The 16,234-nt window shown below is 45.6% G+C and overlaps 1 protein-coding gene across 3 annotated transcripts in view; it reads left to right on the top strand.

Annotated features, from left to right (window-relative positions):
* The window catches only part of BRK1 (BRICK1, SCAR/WAVE actin nucleating complex subunit), a 26,329-nt gene extending 12,995 nt beyond the window's left edge, over positions 1–13,334 (top strand). For 2 of the 3 annotated variants that reach the window (XM_021713161.1, XM_021713162.1), the window contains 2 exons: positions 11,029–11,151; positions 13,046–13,334. In XM_021713161.1, the coding sequence (XP_021568836.1) occupies positions 11,029–11,151; positions 13,046–13,242 (320 nt within the window). In that variant the 3' untranslated portion in view covers positions 13,243–13,334. The remainder of the gene's footprint in view (positions 1–11,028; positions 11,152–13,045) is intronic. The other variant, XM_021713163.1, reaches the window with a different exon arrangement.
* The last annotated feature ends 2,900 nt before the right edge of the window (positions 13,335–16,234 follow it).

Below are 16,234 nucleotides of genomic sequence, written 5' to 3'. Positions count from 1 at the left end.
CGCCGCCCCCTGGTCCCGGCGCGCGACCCGAGCCAGCCGGTGCGGGGCGCGGTGTCCGGCGCTGTAGGCCTGCGAGCAGTCACGGTAGCCCGGCCTCGCGGAGTCCCCGCCGCCGTCCTTGCGAGCTGGTGAAAGTACTATTGTAGTCCCATTTTACGGACGCGGGACGGAGGTCCCGGAGAGGTGACAGACCCAAGCTGACGCTGCTAGTAAGTGGCAGCGCCTTCCTCTTTACAAGACTGGACAAATCTACGTTTGAGGATGGCTTCCCCCCTCCCCTTCCATGTGTCTTTATCCCTCAGAGAAATGCTCCACCCCTGACGTCCGGTGGTCAGTTCCGCGCCGCGTCCCTGTCTTCGTGGAGAACGCGGTTCCGCCGGGGAGACAGATGCGTAAATAGCCGAGAACAAGCCAGTGTTATGGTGGGAGTTTAGAGCAGGCACCTACCTGCTCAGTGAGGGGAGGGCTGTGTGGCTTCGGTGAAGGAGAGCTTCCCGGAGAAGGGAGGAAGCAGGATTGAATGGGAGCTGGCCAACCCAAGACGGGCGTTCAGAGTTCTAGAGCAGCGGCTAAGACCTGGAGTCTTGGGAGAGAAAGCTCAAACGGGGATTTCATTCCTGGAGAAATGGAGTCGTTGAAAGTTTTTAAGCAGGGAAATGACATTGTAAGATTTACCATACCGCAGAGCTCACCCAGGTTGCAAAGTGGTCTGGAGGGGAGGGACTGATGGTGAGGAAGCAGTTAGGTAGCTGTGGTCAAAACCTACGTGAGGGAGAACTAGTCCTTATCTAAGTGGTAGGTCGTCATCTTCCCATGGCCTTCAAGCAGAGAAATAGTCCTAGTCTTTTTTTTTTTTTAAGTTGGAGTCTCACTCTGTTGCCCAGGTGGGAGTGCAGTGGCACGCTCATGGCCGCCTCAGCTTTGACCTGATCCTTCTGCCTCAGCCTTCCGAGAAACTGGAATCACAAGCGTGTGCCACAGCGCCTAGCTAATTTTTGATTTATTGTAGAGACAGGGTCCCGTCATGTTGCCCAGGCTGGTCTTGAACCCTTAGACTCAGGCAATCCCGTCACCTCCACCTTCCAAAGTGTTAGGATTACAGGGTTGAGCCACCACGTCCAGCAGCCCTAGTCTTACTTAGTTTTTACAACCATCCTGTGAGGATGGTGATTGATGTTTTCTTCCTTGAGGGTGGTATGCTTGATAATTAATGCTTTTCAGCCAGGCTCGGTGCCTCAGCCTGTAATCTCACGCTTTGGGAGGCTGAGAGGTGAGTGGATTGCCTGAGCCCGTGGGTTCGAGACCCGCCTGGGCAGCGAGACCTCATCTCTACAATAAATCAAAAAATCAGATGGGCGTGGTAGCACATTCCTGTAATTCCAGCTACTCGGAAGGCTGAGGCGGAAGGATCACTGGAGCCCAGCAGGTCGAGGCTGCGGTGGCCGGGAGCGGCCACTACACTCCAGTCTGGGCGACAGAGTGAGACTTCAACTCAAAAAAAAAAATTTTTTAAATTAAAAAAAATAAAAAAGAAAGAACACAATATTTCCAAGGATTGCTATTTCTGTAATTTCCTATTTTATATAGAAAATTGTGTGAATTTTGTATTCTAACCCCAATTTTTTCTGTGCCTCATTTAACATAAACTTTAAAAAAAAACTACTGGGGAGGCTGAGGTGAGAGAATTACTGAGTCTTAGGAGTTTGGGACTACAGTGAGCTATGATCTTGCCACTGTACTCCAGCCAGGGCAACATAATGAGACCCTGTATCTAAAAAAATGTGTATATATATATTACTTACTATGTGAATGTGAGGCATGGCAGCTAGTGTAGCTGAGACATAGATGAGTTTTTGTTGTTGTTGCTGGTAGGCATAGCTTAGGTAATCGGAAAACATGATGGATAGGCACCAGGACACTGACTTACTGGAACATGACGTTCTGAAATGATACCTGCACTGATTAGATCCCCAGATCCAACCCTGAAATGCAGAGCGGCTGGTACACTCAGCTACTGAAACCTGGAACAAGGCAGAAAGGCAATTACTGGAGGCGCTGGATCTTGGTGTCTCTGAAAACAACTTGCTCAAACTGTAAAACAGTAATTTTTACCATTATCTCAACAATTTTGCATGCCGTAAATAAGCTTAGAAGTCAGCTTAGGAAAAGAAACATTAAGAATAGAAACTTGTGATCAGTAGACTGTAGCCCTCACTGGGCATCTTCTCTAGCGCCTACTGTAGGGCATCCCATGGATTTGTGAGTAAAGCCGCAGCTTCTCACTCCTCCCTCTCTGGAGCTTTCGCTTTCATCCTCTTCCTTTCGGGTTTACCCATGGACTCTCCTCTCTGTTGTCGTGCCTCTGCTCCCTCCAGCCAGTTCCCTGCCCTTCCTGACCGAAGACTAGTGGAGGTAGGAAGATGCTTTACTCCTGCACCATGCAGAATTGAGACATGAGCGATCCTTCCTGACAGAAGGCACAGAGGAGGTGGAAGAAACTAAGCTTCATTCTGAGAAGCGACTGGAAGACTCCTTGTCATTCTCCCATGTTTTGTTCTTGTTTGTTCTTGTTTTCCTCCCTCAAGAGAGAGGGAGGAAAGGGCTTTTATCTGGAATGGGGATGAAAGGTTTTCTTTGGCATTTGAAGAATTAAATTGCCCCTATTTTCAAGTTTTGGCAGCTAAGTTATTTGGAAGTGAGTTTATAAAGTTTTGAGCCTTGAGCAAGATAAGCTACAGTAGACTATTTGCCCTTGTGAAATATTGGGCTTTTTGCCTACATACACTTTGAGAGTGTTGGTAAAGGCTTTCTCACAACTATGTTTCGTTTAACAAATTGTTCATGGCCGGCATGGAAGCTCATGCCTATAATTCTAGCACTTCAGAAGGCCCAGGCAGGCTGATGGCTTGAGCCAAGGAGTTTGAGACCAGCCTGGACAACATAGTGAGACCTAGTCTCTACAAAAAATAAAAAAGACCAGGTACAATGGCTCAAGCCTATAATCCCAGCACTTTGAGACGCCGAGGTGAGCAGATTGTCTGAGCCCATGGTGTGAGAACATCTTGGGCAACTTGGCAAAACCTCATCTCTACAATATAAATCAAAAAATAAGCTGGGCATGGTAGCATGTGCCTGTAGTTCCGGCTACTTGGAAGGCTGAGGCGGAAGGATCGTCTGAGCCCAGCAGGTCAAGGCTCTGGTGAGCTGTGATTATGCCACTGCACTCAGGCATGGAAAAAGAGAGGTTTACTAGATTTGGCCATGGACCTTTTTGAGCTGTTTCTTTGATTAAGGAACCCTACTGTCAGGCGCAGTAGCTCATGCCTGTAATCCTAGCATTTTGGGAGGTGGAGACGAGAGGAATGTTTGAACCCAGGGGTACAAGACCAGCCTGGGCAACTTGGCAAGACCTCGTTTCTATAGTAAATCAAAAAATTAGCCAAGCGTGGTGGTGTGTGCCTGTGGTTCCAGCTACTTGGAAGGCTGAGGCGGAAGGATTGCCTGAGCCCAGCAGGTCAAGCCTGCAGTGACTGTGAGAGTGCCACTGCACTCCAGCCTGGGCAACAGAGTGTGATTCTAATTTTTAAAAAAAGTAAGAAAGGAACACTACTAACTTGCAGGAAAAACCTCCTATGCCATTCTAACTCACCTTTTTGAACAAGCATTCTGGGAATTAAACTGTGCAGAAAACCTTTGTGAAACCTGTACTCAAACCTTATACCCCTAATTTACCGTACATGCTTAAGTGACAGACATAAAGCTCATGTCAGGTGCTGGAAAACAGATTGCTCCTTTCAGAAATAATGAACCAGCCAGATGTAGACGCAGCACTTTGGGAGGCAGAGGTGAGAGGGTTGCCCGAGCTCAGGGGTTTGAGACCAACCTGAGCAGCATGGCAGGACTTTGTCTCTACAATTAATCAAAAAAAAGCTGGGTGTGGTGGCACATGACTGTGGTTCCAGCTACTTGAAAGGCTAAGGCGGAAGGGTCACCTGAGCCCAGCAGGTTGAGGCTGCATGACTGTGAGCGAGCCACTGCACTTCAGCCGAGGCAACGGAGTAAGACTGACTCAAAAAAAAAACAAACAAACCCGGACTCGGTGGCTCAGCCTGTAATCCCGCGGCTTTGGGAGGTTGAGGTGAGTGGATTGCCTGAGCCCGCGGGTTCAAGACCCGCCTGGGCAGGCGAGACCTCATCTCTACAATAAATCAAAAATTAACCAGGCGTGGTAGCGTGCGCCTATAGTTCCCACTACTTGGAAGGCTGAGGCGAAAGGATCGCCGGAGCCCAGCAGGTCGAGGCTGCGGTGGCCAGGAGCGACCACTGCACTCCAGTCTGGGCGACAGTGAGACTCCAACTCAAAAAAAAAAAAAGGAAGGAAATAACAAGCCCCTGCCCGGGTCGGTGGCTCAGCCTGTAATCCCAGCCCTTTGGGAGGCTGAGGTGAGTGAATTGCCTGAGCCCGCGGGCTTGAGACCCGCCTGGGCAACTTGGCGAGACCATCTCTACAATAAATTTAAAAAAATTAGCCGGGCTCGGTGGCGCAGCCTGTAATCCTGCGCCTTTGGGAGGCTGAGGTGAGTGGATTGCCTAAGCCCGCGGGTTCGAGACCCGCCTGGGCAGCAAGACCTCATCTCTACAATAAATCAAAAAATCAGCCGGGCGTCGTAGCGCATGCCTGTAGTTCTGGCTACTTGGAAGGCTGAGGCGGAAGGATCGCCGGAGCCCAGCAGGTCGAGGCTGCAGTGGCCGAGAGCGGCCACTGCACTGCAGTCTGGGCGACAGAGTGAGATTCCAACTCAAAAAAAAAACAAAACCAAAAATAACAAGCCCCTGTTTTTAGCACAACTGGTAGATGACAACACTGTTTGGAAAGAGAATTCTGGTCACCTTGTTGTACCTAGCTGCCAGATAGAAGGAGCCTGGGCTGTCAGGTGTTTGTGTGGTACAGTAGGACAGGAAAACTGGCCGCTCCCTCCTGTGTGATTAACCACACCTCATTACTCCTCCAAAAACCCTTTGCCAATGCTTTTTTTTTTTTTTTTTTGAGTTGGAGTCTCACTCTGTCCCCCAGACTGGAGTGCAGTGGCACGCTCCTGGCCACTGCAACCTCGACTTGCTGGGCTCTGGCGATCCTTTGCCTCAGCCTTCCAAGTAGCTGGATCTACAGGTGGGCGCTATCACACCCGGCTAATTTTTGATTTATTGTAGAGATGAGGTTTCACCAAGTTGTCCAGGCGGGTCTCGAACCCGCGGGCTCAGGCAATCCATTCACCTCACCCTCCCAAAGGCACGGGATCACACGCTGAGCCACCGAACCTGACTGCCAACGCTTCTTCTTCTTCTTCTTTTTTTTTTTTTGAGTCAAATTCTCTGTTGCCCAGGCGAGATGGAGTGCAGTGGCATGCTCATGGCCACCGCAGCCTCAGCTTCCTAGGCTCAGCTGATTCTTTCACCTCAGCCTTCCAAGTAGCTGGAACTTCAGGCACGCTTCACCATGCCTGGGTAATTTATTGTAGAGACGAGGTCTTGCCAAGTTGCCCAGGCTGGTCTCGAATCGCTGGGCTCAGGCAATCCTCTGGCCTACACCTTCCAAAGTGCTGGGATTATAGGTGTGAACCACCATACCGGCTGCCAACTCTTCTTTTACATTCTCCCACACCTTTTAAAATGCATTTCAGTAATTTACAGGTGATCCTCAGCAAACTGGCCTGCTCGTAATTGGAAATGGGTAGAAACAGACCATTTAACTAAATTTAATGCTCTCAAATTTTTGAAATATTTTGAACACAAGAGCGACTCACCTATTTGAACAGTCTATTCACCCTAATGCTTATGCATTAAGCCATTTTTTTTTTTTTTTGAGTCAGAGTCTTACTCTGCTGCCCAGGGTGGAGTGCAGTGGCACTCTCAGGGCCACCGCAGCATCGATCTGCTGGGCTCAGGCAATCCTTCCAGTTCAGTCTTGCAAATAGCTGGAACTACAGGTGAGCGCTACCCCACCCAGCTAATTTTTAAATTTATTATAGAGACAAGGTCTCCTCAAATTGCCCAGGCTGGTCTCAAATCCCTGAGCTCTGGCAATCCTCTCGCATCCGCCTCCCAAAGTGCTGGGATTACAGACTTGAGTCACTGTGCCTGGCCATTAAATCATTTCAAACAGCATTGTTGGAGAGCCACCAGTTAAACCACATTCGTGCAAATAGTTATTCATGGACAAAAAGCAAAAAGGAACCACCAAAAGTTTTGGACTGCAGCTTTAGATCACGTGGAATTCACGGGTAGTCCTATGTAGGCAATCACAAGGATACCAAGGACGTTTGACCCAGGTGGCCATCAGGGACCCAGGGATGCCTGGCACAATTGATTGTGGCCCTTATTTCTCATTTCAGAATTTTTTTTTAGAAACACAGAAAAATTGGTAATATATACCCTTAGACTCTCCAGTGGGTCAAATTTTAAAGAACTGGAAAAAATTCAAATTGGACAGTTTAAAACAAAAGAAAGAGAGTAATACTTTATTGTAATGAAAGTTGATCTCAGGCTGGGCATGGTGGGTGATGCCTATAATCCCAGCACTTAGGGAGGCCAAGGTGAGAAGATTGCCTGAGCCCACAGGTTTGAGACCAGCCCAGGCAACTTGGAGAGACCTCGTCTCTACAATAAACCACAAAAATTAGCTGGACGTGGTGGTGTGCGTCTGTAGTTCCAGCTACTACTTGGAAGGTTGAGGTGAAAGGATCACTGGAACCCAGCAGTTCGAGGCTACAGTAGCCATGAGTGTGCCACTGCCCTCCAGCCTGGGTGACAGAGTGAGATTCCAACCTAAAAAAATATATAAGTTAGCTAGGTGTGGTGATGCACACCTGTGGTTCCAGCTACTTGGAATGCTAGGCAGAAGGATCTCCTGAGCCCAGCAGATCGAGGCTGTGGTGGCCGTGAGCATGCCACTGCACTCCATTCTGGGTTAACAGTGAGACTCCAACTCAAAAAAAAAAAAAAAAAAAAAAGAAAATTGGTTTCAATATACATTGGCAGTTAATGAGACTTGGTCTAAGAACAGCCCTCTTGGGGCACCAGCCAGTTTGAAGAAGGGCATGCCAGGTTTTCTAAAACCACAGCTGGTTAGATAATAAGGCCTGTTTTTTTTGCACATTTTAAACTAGTGGGCAAATTACAAAGAGGATTCAAAGTGCAAATGATTATTAACCTACAACTCCCAAAGTGCTGGGATTACAGGGGTGAGCCACTACGCCTGACCTTTTAGGGATTAACATTAATATTGAAAGCACACTAAGCCAGGCACAGTGGCTCACGCCTGTAATCCCAGCACTTTGGAAGGCAAAGGTGAGAGGATTGCCTGAGCCCATGGGTTGGAACCAAGCCTGGGCAAATTGGTGAGACCTCATCTCTGAACAAAGAAAGAAAGAAGGCACACTGATGCTGGGCCAGAATGCCACTATGCTAAAATAATAGTGTTTTTTGAAAGAACTGATTTGTACTTGAATAAAAATTGTAAGGGATTTTTTTAAAAAAAGGATTTTTGGGGCTGGACATGGTGGCTCAAGCCTGTAATCACAACACTTTGGGAGGTGGAGGTGAGAGGATTGCCGGAGCTCACTGGTTCTAGACGACCCTGGGCTACATGGTGAGATCTCATCTCTACAATAAGTCAGAAAATTAGCTGGGTGTGGTGGCACACACCTGTATTTCCAGCTACTTGGAAAGCTGAGACAGAAGGATTGCCTGAGCCTGGCAGGTCAAGGCTGTGGTGTTCACAAGCCTGCCACTGCACTCCAGCCTGGGCAACAGAGTGAAACTCCAAATTTAAAAAAAAATTGTGAAAATCTTACCATGTGGTCAAACTAATCAAAATTAAATACAATTAATTTTCAAGTGTTATTAAAATTAACTTCAATGTTAACTAATACACTCACGCAAGGATAAAATGTTATTTAGCAAGATTTTTGTATAATTTCAAAAGATAATGAAAGATTTCTGTTTACTTTTTAAGTAAACTACCATATGGCTGGGCTTGGTGGCTCAGCCTGTAATCCCAGTACTTTGGGAGGCCGAGGCGAGTGGATTGCCTGAGCCTGTGGGTTCGATATCAGCCCGGGCAACTTGGTGAGACCCCGTCTCTACAATAAATTTAGAAAATTAGCTGGGTGTGGTAGCGCGTGCCTGTAGTTGCGGCTACTTGAGGTGGAAGGATTGCCAAAGTCTAGCAGGTTGATGCTGGAGTGCTGTGAGTGTGCCACTGCACTCCAGCCTGGGTAACAGAGTAAGACTCCAAAAAAACCAAAAAATACCATATATGGGAAAGAGATTCAGTTGGCCCCCTGCTGTCTTTCTTAGTTTATACTGTTTAAAGAAATAAGTCTCCTCTATCAGAAAATAAGGTTTTTGTTTTTTAAAAATCTTTGAATTATCCTTTTGGCTAAATAAATGACTATTTTATAATGACCTATATTTCTGGTTATAATATCATGCTTTTAAATTCTTTAATATTTAACAGGCTTTCCAATATAAAAATTTCAGGTTCTCAATTCAGTAAGTTGTATGCCACAGAAATAACCAAATTTCTTGTGAGTTGTGTCTTTGACAGTGACTATCCTAAAGCTTTTGTTTTGCCTTTATCATTAAAAATTTTTTTAATTAAATAAATTTAATTTTTAAAGCAATAGTTTATAATCATCTACCAAAACCCCCACATCTAGCCTTGAATGGAGGGCAGCTGGTACAGTAAGCTACTGAAACCAGAACCAAGGCAGAAAGGGAATTACCAGAGGCACTGGAGCATGGTGTTTCCAAAAACAACTTTGGGCCAGGCATAGTGCTCACACCTGTAATCCCAGCACTTTGAGAGACCAAAGCGAGAGGATTACTTGAGCCCAGGAGTTTGAGACCAGCCTGAGCAACACAGTGAGACAAGCATCTCTAGAAAAAAAAATTAAAAATTAACCAGGTATGATGATGGTGCCCACCTATAGTTCCAGCTCACGAAGAGACTGAGGCAGAAGGATTGCCTGAACCCAGGAGGTTGAGGCTGCAGTGACAGAGACAGACCCCAACTCAAAAAATCCTAAAACCAAGCCAGGCTCGGTGGCTCAGCCTGTAATCCCACGCCTTTGGGAGGCTGAGGTGAGTGGATTGCCTGAGCCTGCGGGTTTGAGACCCGCCTGGGCAGTGAGACCTCATCTCTACAATAAATCAAAAAATCAGCCGGGCGTGGTAGCACATGCCTGTAATTCCAGCTCCTTGGAAGGCTGAGGTGGAAGGATCGCCGGAGCCCAGCAGGTCGAGGCTGCGGTGGCCGCAAGCAGCCACTGCACTCCATCCAGTCTGGGCAACAGAGTGAAACTCCAACTCAAAAAAAAAAACCAAACCACAAATGTGTCTTTCTTTTCCTAATAAATTCTACTTTAAAACCTGTACTTGGACTTGCTCTAAAATTCTTAATTGCAGTGAAGCCAAGAACTCACAGAGCAACTACACCCCCACACCCGGCACCCAGTGTACTTAATGCCACTGAATTGTACACTTAAGGATGGTTAAGATGGTAAGTTTTATATTATGTATATTTTACCACAATTAAAAAAAGACTAGTTTACACTGCTTAAAATTTCCTACCAAATCTTCAAGTCAATTTATGTCCCAGGAACAAGTGTTATATTTATTCTGAGACAACCTCCTCTCTGTCCTTATACAGAATCTTAGGGGTGGGGGTATGTCTCCTTCACCCTGTCTTATTTTTTTTTTTTAGCCAAGGTCTCACTCTGCTCAGTCTAGATGGCAGTGGCCCAATCACAGCTCACTGCAGTTTTGACCTCCTGGGCTCAGTTGATCCTTCCACTTCAGCCTCCCAAGTAGCTGGGGCTACAGGTGTGTGCCACCACACCCGGCTACTGTTTTGAAGTTTTTGTAGAGTTTAGGTTTCACTGTATTGCCTAGGCTGGTCTCAAACTCCTGGGCTCAAGCAGTCCTCCTGTCTTAGTCTCCCAAAGTGCTGGGATTATAGGTGTGAATCACCATGCCCAACACCCCACCTATCTTTTATGTGACTTTTGTTTTTTTTGTTTTTTTGAGTTGGAGTCTCATTCTGTCGCCCAGACTGGAGTGCAGTGACTGTTCCCGGCCACGCAGCCTCTACCTGCTGGGCTCCGTCAATCCTTCTGCCTCAGCCTTCCGAGTAGCCGGAATTACAGGCGTGCGCTACCAGGCCCGGCTAATTTTTGATTTATTGTAGAGATGAGGTCTCGCCAAGTTACCCAGTCGGGTCTCGATAGTTTTGCCTTTAATAAAGAATGTGCCAGGCGTGGTGGCTCATGCCTATAATCCCAGCACTTTGGGAGGTGGAAGTGAGAGAATTGCCTGAGCCCATGGGTTTGAGACCATCCTGGGCAACATGGTGAGACCCTGTCTCTATAGTAAATAAATACATAAAAATTAGCTGGGTGTGGTAGTTCCAGCTACTTGGAAGGCTAAGGCTGAAGGATTGCCTGAACCCAACAGGTCAAGGCTGCAGTGACCATGAGGTGCCACTGTACTCCAACCTGGGTGACAGAGTAAGACTCTGACTCAAAAAAAAAAAAAAGTACCCATTCTGTCTGGTTTTTTCTCTCAACATGCTGATGTTGTACCTCCTGTTTTTGAGAAGCATGGATTTGAGGAGTCAGTGGCCTTCTCACTATAGTTTATAGGGTTTGGTGTGATTTACAATCATGTGATTTACCTAGATTTCACTTTTCCACCATGGTAGCAGAAAGGACATGGGCCTTGGAGCCTCAGGTGCGTACTGTCTCTGTTGCCTTGAGCAAGTCACTTGCCTTCTTCAGACGTGTGTTCCCATCTGTAAATGGATCGGTTGAGAGGACTGAATAAGATTTTATGGGAAGGGCTTTGTATGCTATTTAAGCAGGGTGAGAGGCAAGCATTTTGTGTAGGTCAAGGGAAATGGAGACTATAAATGCCCTGACTCAGACAGACACAGTGTGGCTCTTTAACAACCTCTGCTTGTCTTAACAGGTCACCTTTGGCTTTTCAGAGACGCAGGGACAGATGATGGGCTTCTGGTTAACCAAACTGAATTATTTGTGCCATCTCTCAATGTTGATGGACAGCCTATTTTTGCCAACATCACACTGCCAGGTATTGAAGTTCTGTCTTTTGAAAAAGATAAGGCTGTTGTAATAAGTAGCGTGTACGCCACTTGAAGGAGCCCAGGCCTTAACATCTTTTGCCTGATGCTTGGCAAAGGATCCAACCTATCTGTGTCCTGTTCTCCACCACAAATAAAATGGAAGTAAGTTGTTTATATGATCTATGTTGAACAAAGATGTGGTATCTCAAAAGCACTCTGGGCTCTCAACTGATGAGATGAAGTCTCACACCATAGGCTAGTTTTGCAAATGTGTAGAATTACAAATGCCTTTTGATTCCCTGTCCTTAGAGTAGAGTTATACACTGAGTCCCAGGGGAAGAATAAGGATAGAGTATGAGATACCACGGCTCATTTGTTGTTGACTTCTAATGTATTTTTAATTTAATCTAGTTGAACTCATAGTGCCTATCAGAGGTTTTTTAAAAAATCATCTAATTGAAGATTAGCAGACTTCATTATTTGTTTAAAACCTGACTGGATGTTGTGACTCATGCCTATAATCCCAGAACTTTGGGAACCTAAGCTGGGAGAATTGTTTGAGCTCAGCAATTCCAAGATCAGTCTAGGCAACATAGTGAGACCTCATCTCTACAAAAAATTAAAAAATTAGCTAGGCATGATGGTGCATGCCTGTAGTCCCAGCTACTTGGGAGGCTGAGGCAGAATGCTTGTCTGAGCCCAGGAGGCTGAGGCAGAATGCTTGTGGTGAGCTGTGATTGTGCTACTACACTTCAGCCTGGATGACAGAGTGAGACCTGACTCAAAACAAAAGCAAAAACAAAACTCAAATGATTTTATCACTATAGATTGAACCCTAAGAAACTGGTGTTCTTGTGGGTAAAAAAAAATTACCTGTGACTTCATAGGATTCAAACTAATGTGTGTATATAGATCCTTTTTAAAGAAAATGAGTATACAACATGAGCATTGATAAGTTAAAATGGATAAATTTTGCCTTATAGAATACTCTTAAAGAATAAAGTTCCTAATGAGTTTAAAGTAGGAATTGAGCTACCCCCAAATCCAGTTACACGGCATTTTGACTACCTATTCCTGTGTGCTCACCACTCCCAAAACTAACAGTAACCATTTTATTTGTTCATAATTCTGCAGTCTAGGCTGAGCTTAGCTGGTGATTACTCTGCTGACCGGTGGTCACTGGTGTGACTGCCTTCTGCTGGGGGTTGGTTGGGGGCTGGGTCTGTCCCTGTTTTGAGGTCTCCAGCTCAGGACACCCATGAGTATAAAAGCAGAAGTTGCCGGGCTCGGTGGCTCAGCCTGTAATCCTGTGCTTTTGGGAGGCTGAAGTGAGTGGATTGCCTGAGCCCGCGGGTTCGAGACCCGCCTGGGCAACTTGGTGAGACCTCATCTCTACAATAAATCAAAAATGAACCAGGCGTGGTAGCGCACGCCTGTAGTTCCAGCTACTACTTGGAAGGCGGAGGCAGAAGGATCGCTGGAGCCCAGCAGGCGAGGCTGTGGTAGCCAGGAGTGGCCACTGCACTCCAGTCTGGGCGACAGAGTGAGACTCCAACTCAAAAAAAACCCAAAACAACATAAAAGCATAAGTTGTCAGGCCTTCTTAAGGCTTAGGCCCCAAACTGCCAGTGTCCTTTTATCCACATTCCACCAGTTAAAAGTAAATCACAGGCCCAGCCCATTTCAAGGGAAAGTTACTACACAAGGGCAGGAACACCATGAGGCATTTACTGGGATCCTTCAGCATAGTACACTGCCACAACCCATACATTCACTTCTTTTTTAACCTGAAGTGTGACCCATCTGCAGTGAAGGTAATTGCCATGGTTGGCAAAGCCCCTTGCCCCTCCCTGTCCTAACAGCTGCGTCTGCCCCTGAGTGTTTGGTTTTCTGCCCTTCCAGTGTACACCCTGAAAGAGCGATGCCTCCAGGTTGTCCGAAGCCTGGTCAAGCCTGAGGATTACAGGAGACTGGATATCGTCAGATCCCTCTATGAAGATCTGGAAGACCACCCAAATGTGCAGAAAGACCTGCAACGGCTGACACAGGAACACATTGAAAATCAGCGAGTGGACGAGGAGACGGAAGAGTTTAATTGAAACTTGCTCTCTTTCATCTCAGTTTTTGAGGGTACCAACAAGTCTTGGTCTAGATATAGGACTCGTCACTTACTCTCAGTTTCAAAGTGTCTTATTCTGGGGATAAAATACGGTCCAATATGCTCCATTGCTTAGGAGAAAGTTAACTGACTTCACTAGATTTTGTGATGTCTAGGGGCAAACATCACAAAAAGTAATGCCTGCCATTACTGGAAGTGTTTATCAGGAGAAAGTAGTTGCATTTTTGCTTCCTAAGTCAAGAGTTTATGTGCAAGAATGTTTGTGTAATTCAGTGAGAATTGCAGTATATCCTTTAATGGTAAGAAAACAGTGCCATCTGCTTCTAATCACAAATCCCAAGCCTCCTGCTTTGGGAAGACTGAGACGTCCCTGAAGCAGGGACAAGTCTTTTCTCCTGAGACCCTAGTGCCTAGCACATCATGAGCCTTCTGTCAGTGTTTGTCAGATTAACAAACCACTCATTGCTTTGGGAGAAAGTGCTTGGAGGTTTTGCCTCTTTTTTTAATTGGGGAAAAGAGGATGCCTTAATATACAGTAAACAAATGTCTTGAAGGGAATCATTCCTACAGGAAGCACTTTTCATAATTTTCTAAGTCACGTGCTTTTCTCAGTCCACTGCCATTGCAGTGCTGTTTATTTCTGTTTCTAAAGTGGGATTGGCTTTCTACAGCTATTGTGATAATAGCATTTTTGTAACTTTACATCTGCACAGAAAATATAAAATCCTGTAGTATTAATGAGCTACTATACTGTAGATAAATTTTTGCCAAGTGTGGGTATTTCTATTCTTTTTTATAAATCCATGACCTCTCTGATTGGTTGAGCATTTTTCATCAGGCAGCATCTGGTGGCACTTTGACCCGGCTAGGGGAGAGGCTGAAGCCTTCCAGCCTCTGGAGAGTTACTCCTAACATGAGTTCATGGCGTAGCCTGGAATGTTCATGGTTTTATAAATGTACAGCTTTCTCCTTATGGGCTGGACTTACAGGTTCATTAACTCAAATTCAATACTTTTATCAGAATTAGTTTTTTGTAACTAATAGTTTTTTTTTAATCCCCCTAGTAGAGAAAAGTTTTGGAAAGACAGAAAGTAGAAGTAAGAAAAAAAGATCACTAAAGATACACTACTTGAATACAACCACTTTAAGCATTCTGAACTGTTTTCTTTCACCCTTTATTAGGGTACATTTTGGTTAATTGGTTTTTACATAGTTGAGATCATATTGTATATACAGTTTTGTATTCTGCTTTTTCATTTAACTTTATAACTTCAATATTTTTCCACGTTATTATAAGCTCTTCATAAATGTTAGTATAGTTTTCCTTTTATAATTAATGACTGGGCATTTCTTGGCATCTGGTTTCTTTTTTTTTTTTTTTTTTTTTTTGAGTTGGAGTCTCACTGTTGCTCAGGCTGGAGTGCAGTGGCATGCTTGCGGCCGCCGCAGCCTCGACCTGCTGGACTCAGGCGATCCTTCTGCCTCAGCCTTCCAAGTAGCTGGAACTACAGGCGCGCTCCACCACACCCAGCTAATTTTTTGATTTATTGTAGAGACGAGGTCTTGCCAGGTTGCCCAGGCTGTACATGTATTTTCTTATCCTGAACTTTGGGCACAATTCCTATGCTCTAAAAACAGAGTGAAGTGAATGAAACAAACAATCCATAGTTTTCCCACAACCCTTTCAATTTTGCCTAATCTTGCTTCTTTTTTCAACATTCCAAAACACATTGGCTTTTTTTTTTTTTTAAGTATTCAGTGACATATCTCTCAACCTTTAAAGTTTCTGTTGAGCCAGGCTCGGTGGCTCAGCCTGCAATCCCGCGCCTTTGGGAGGCTGAGGTGAGTGGATTGCCTGAACCCGTGGGTTTGAGACCCGCCTGGGCAGCGAGACCTCATCTCTACAATAAATCAAAAAGTTAGCCGGGTGTGGTAGTGCGCGCCTGTAATTCCGGCTACTCGGAAGGCTGAGGCGGAAGGATCGCCGGAGCCCAGCAGGTCGAGGCTGCGGTGGCCGGGAGCAGCCACTGCACTCCAGTCTGGGCGACAGAGTGAGACTTCAACTCTAAATAAATAAATAAATAAATAAAGTTTCTGTTAAATGTTGGGTAGGGAGCAAGAGCCAAGGGCAGAGCATTTCACACACTGGAGTTAAGGCAGCTGTGTGAGTCCAGAGTGGAACGGGGTGAGTTTAAGGAAGTCTATGGGTACTGGAGTTCCATGTTGGCTTTATATTTTATAACCTGTCTTTGTGTCAGAATGAGATTTCATGTTCCTCTTGTTAAAATACACAGTTTGAGCGCTTTTTGTGTTGTCCAAGGAAGACTGAAAACCTGTAGCATGAATAACATATGTTTTTCTTTTGAAATCTTATGAATGTCTTAAATGTATTACTCTTAAGAGACTGTTCCTATTTTAAATTATTTTTTAAAAAGCTGTTCTATAATACATTAAATGGTGCTAAGTAAAGGAAATCGACTGTGTTGTGGTGTTTTAACCAGGCGTTTCTCAGACAGTTTTGAAACCTGTTTGTTTTAAGTTGGAGTCTTACTCTGTCTCCCAGGCTGGAGTGGAGTGGCACATTCACAGCCACCGCAGCCTTGACCTGCTGGGCTCAGGCATTCCTTTCACTTCAACCTTCCAAGTAGCTGGAACTACAGATGCGTGCCACCACGCCTGGCTAATTTTTTGATTTATTGTAGAGATGAGATCTGGCCAAGTTGCCCAGGCTGATCTCAAACCCCTGAGCTAAGGTAATCCTCTTGCCTCTGCCTCCCAAAGTGCTGGAATTATTTTATTTTATTTTATTTTTGAATTGGAGTCTCACTCGGTTGCCCAGATTGGAGTGCAGTGGCTGCTCCTGGTCACCGCAGCCTCACCTGCTGGGCTCCAGCGATCCTTCCGCCTCAGTCTTCCGAGTAGCTGGAATTACAGGCATGTACTACCACGCCCGGCTGATTTTTTGATTTATT

Source organism: Carlito syrichta, unplaced genomic scaffold (genome assembly GCF_000164805.1).
Source record: "Carlito syrichta isolate Samal-C Ts95f unplaced genomic scaffold, Tarsius_syrichta-2.0.1 Scaffold304318, whole genome shotgun sequence".
Lineage (NCBI taxonomy): Eukaryota > Metazoa > Chordata > Mammalia > Primates > Tarsiidae > Carlito > Carlito syrichta.
Note: the sequence above shows the minus strand (reverse complement) of the source record. Positions and strands in the feature narration are given on the sequence as shown.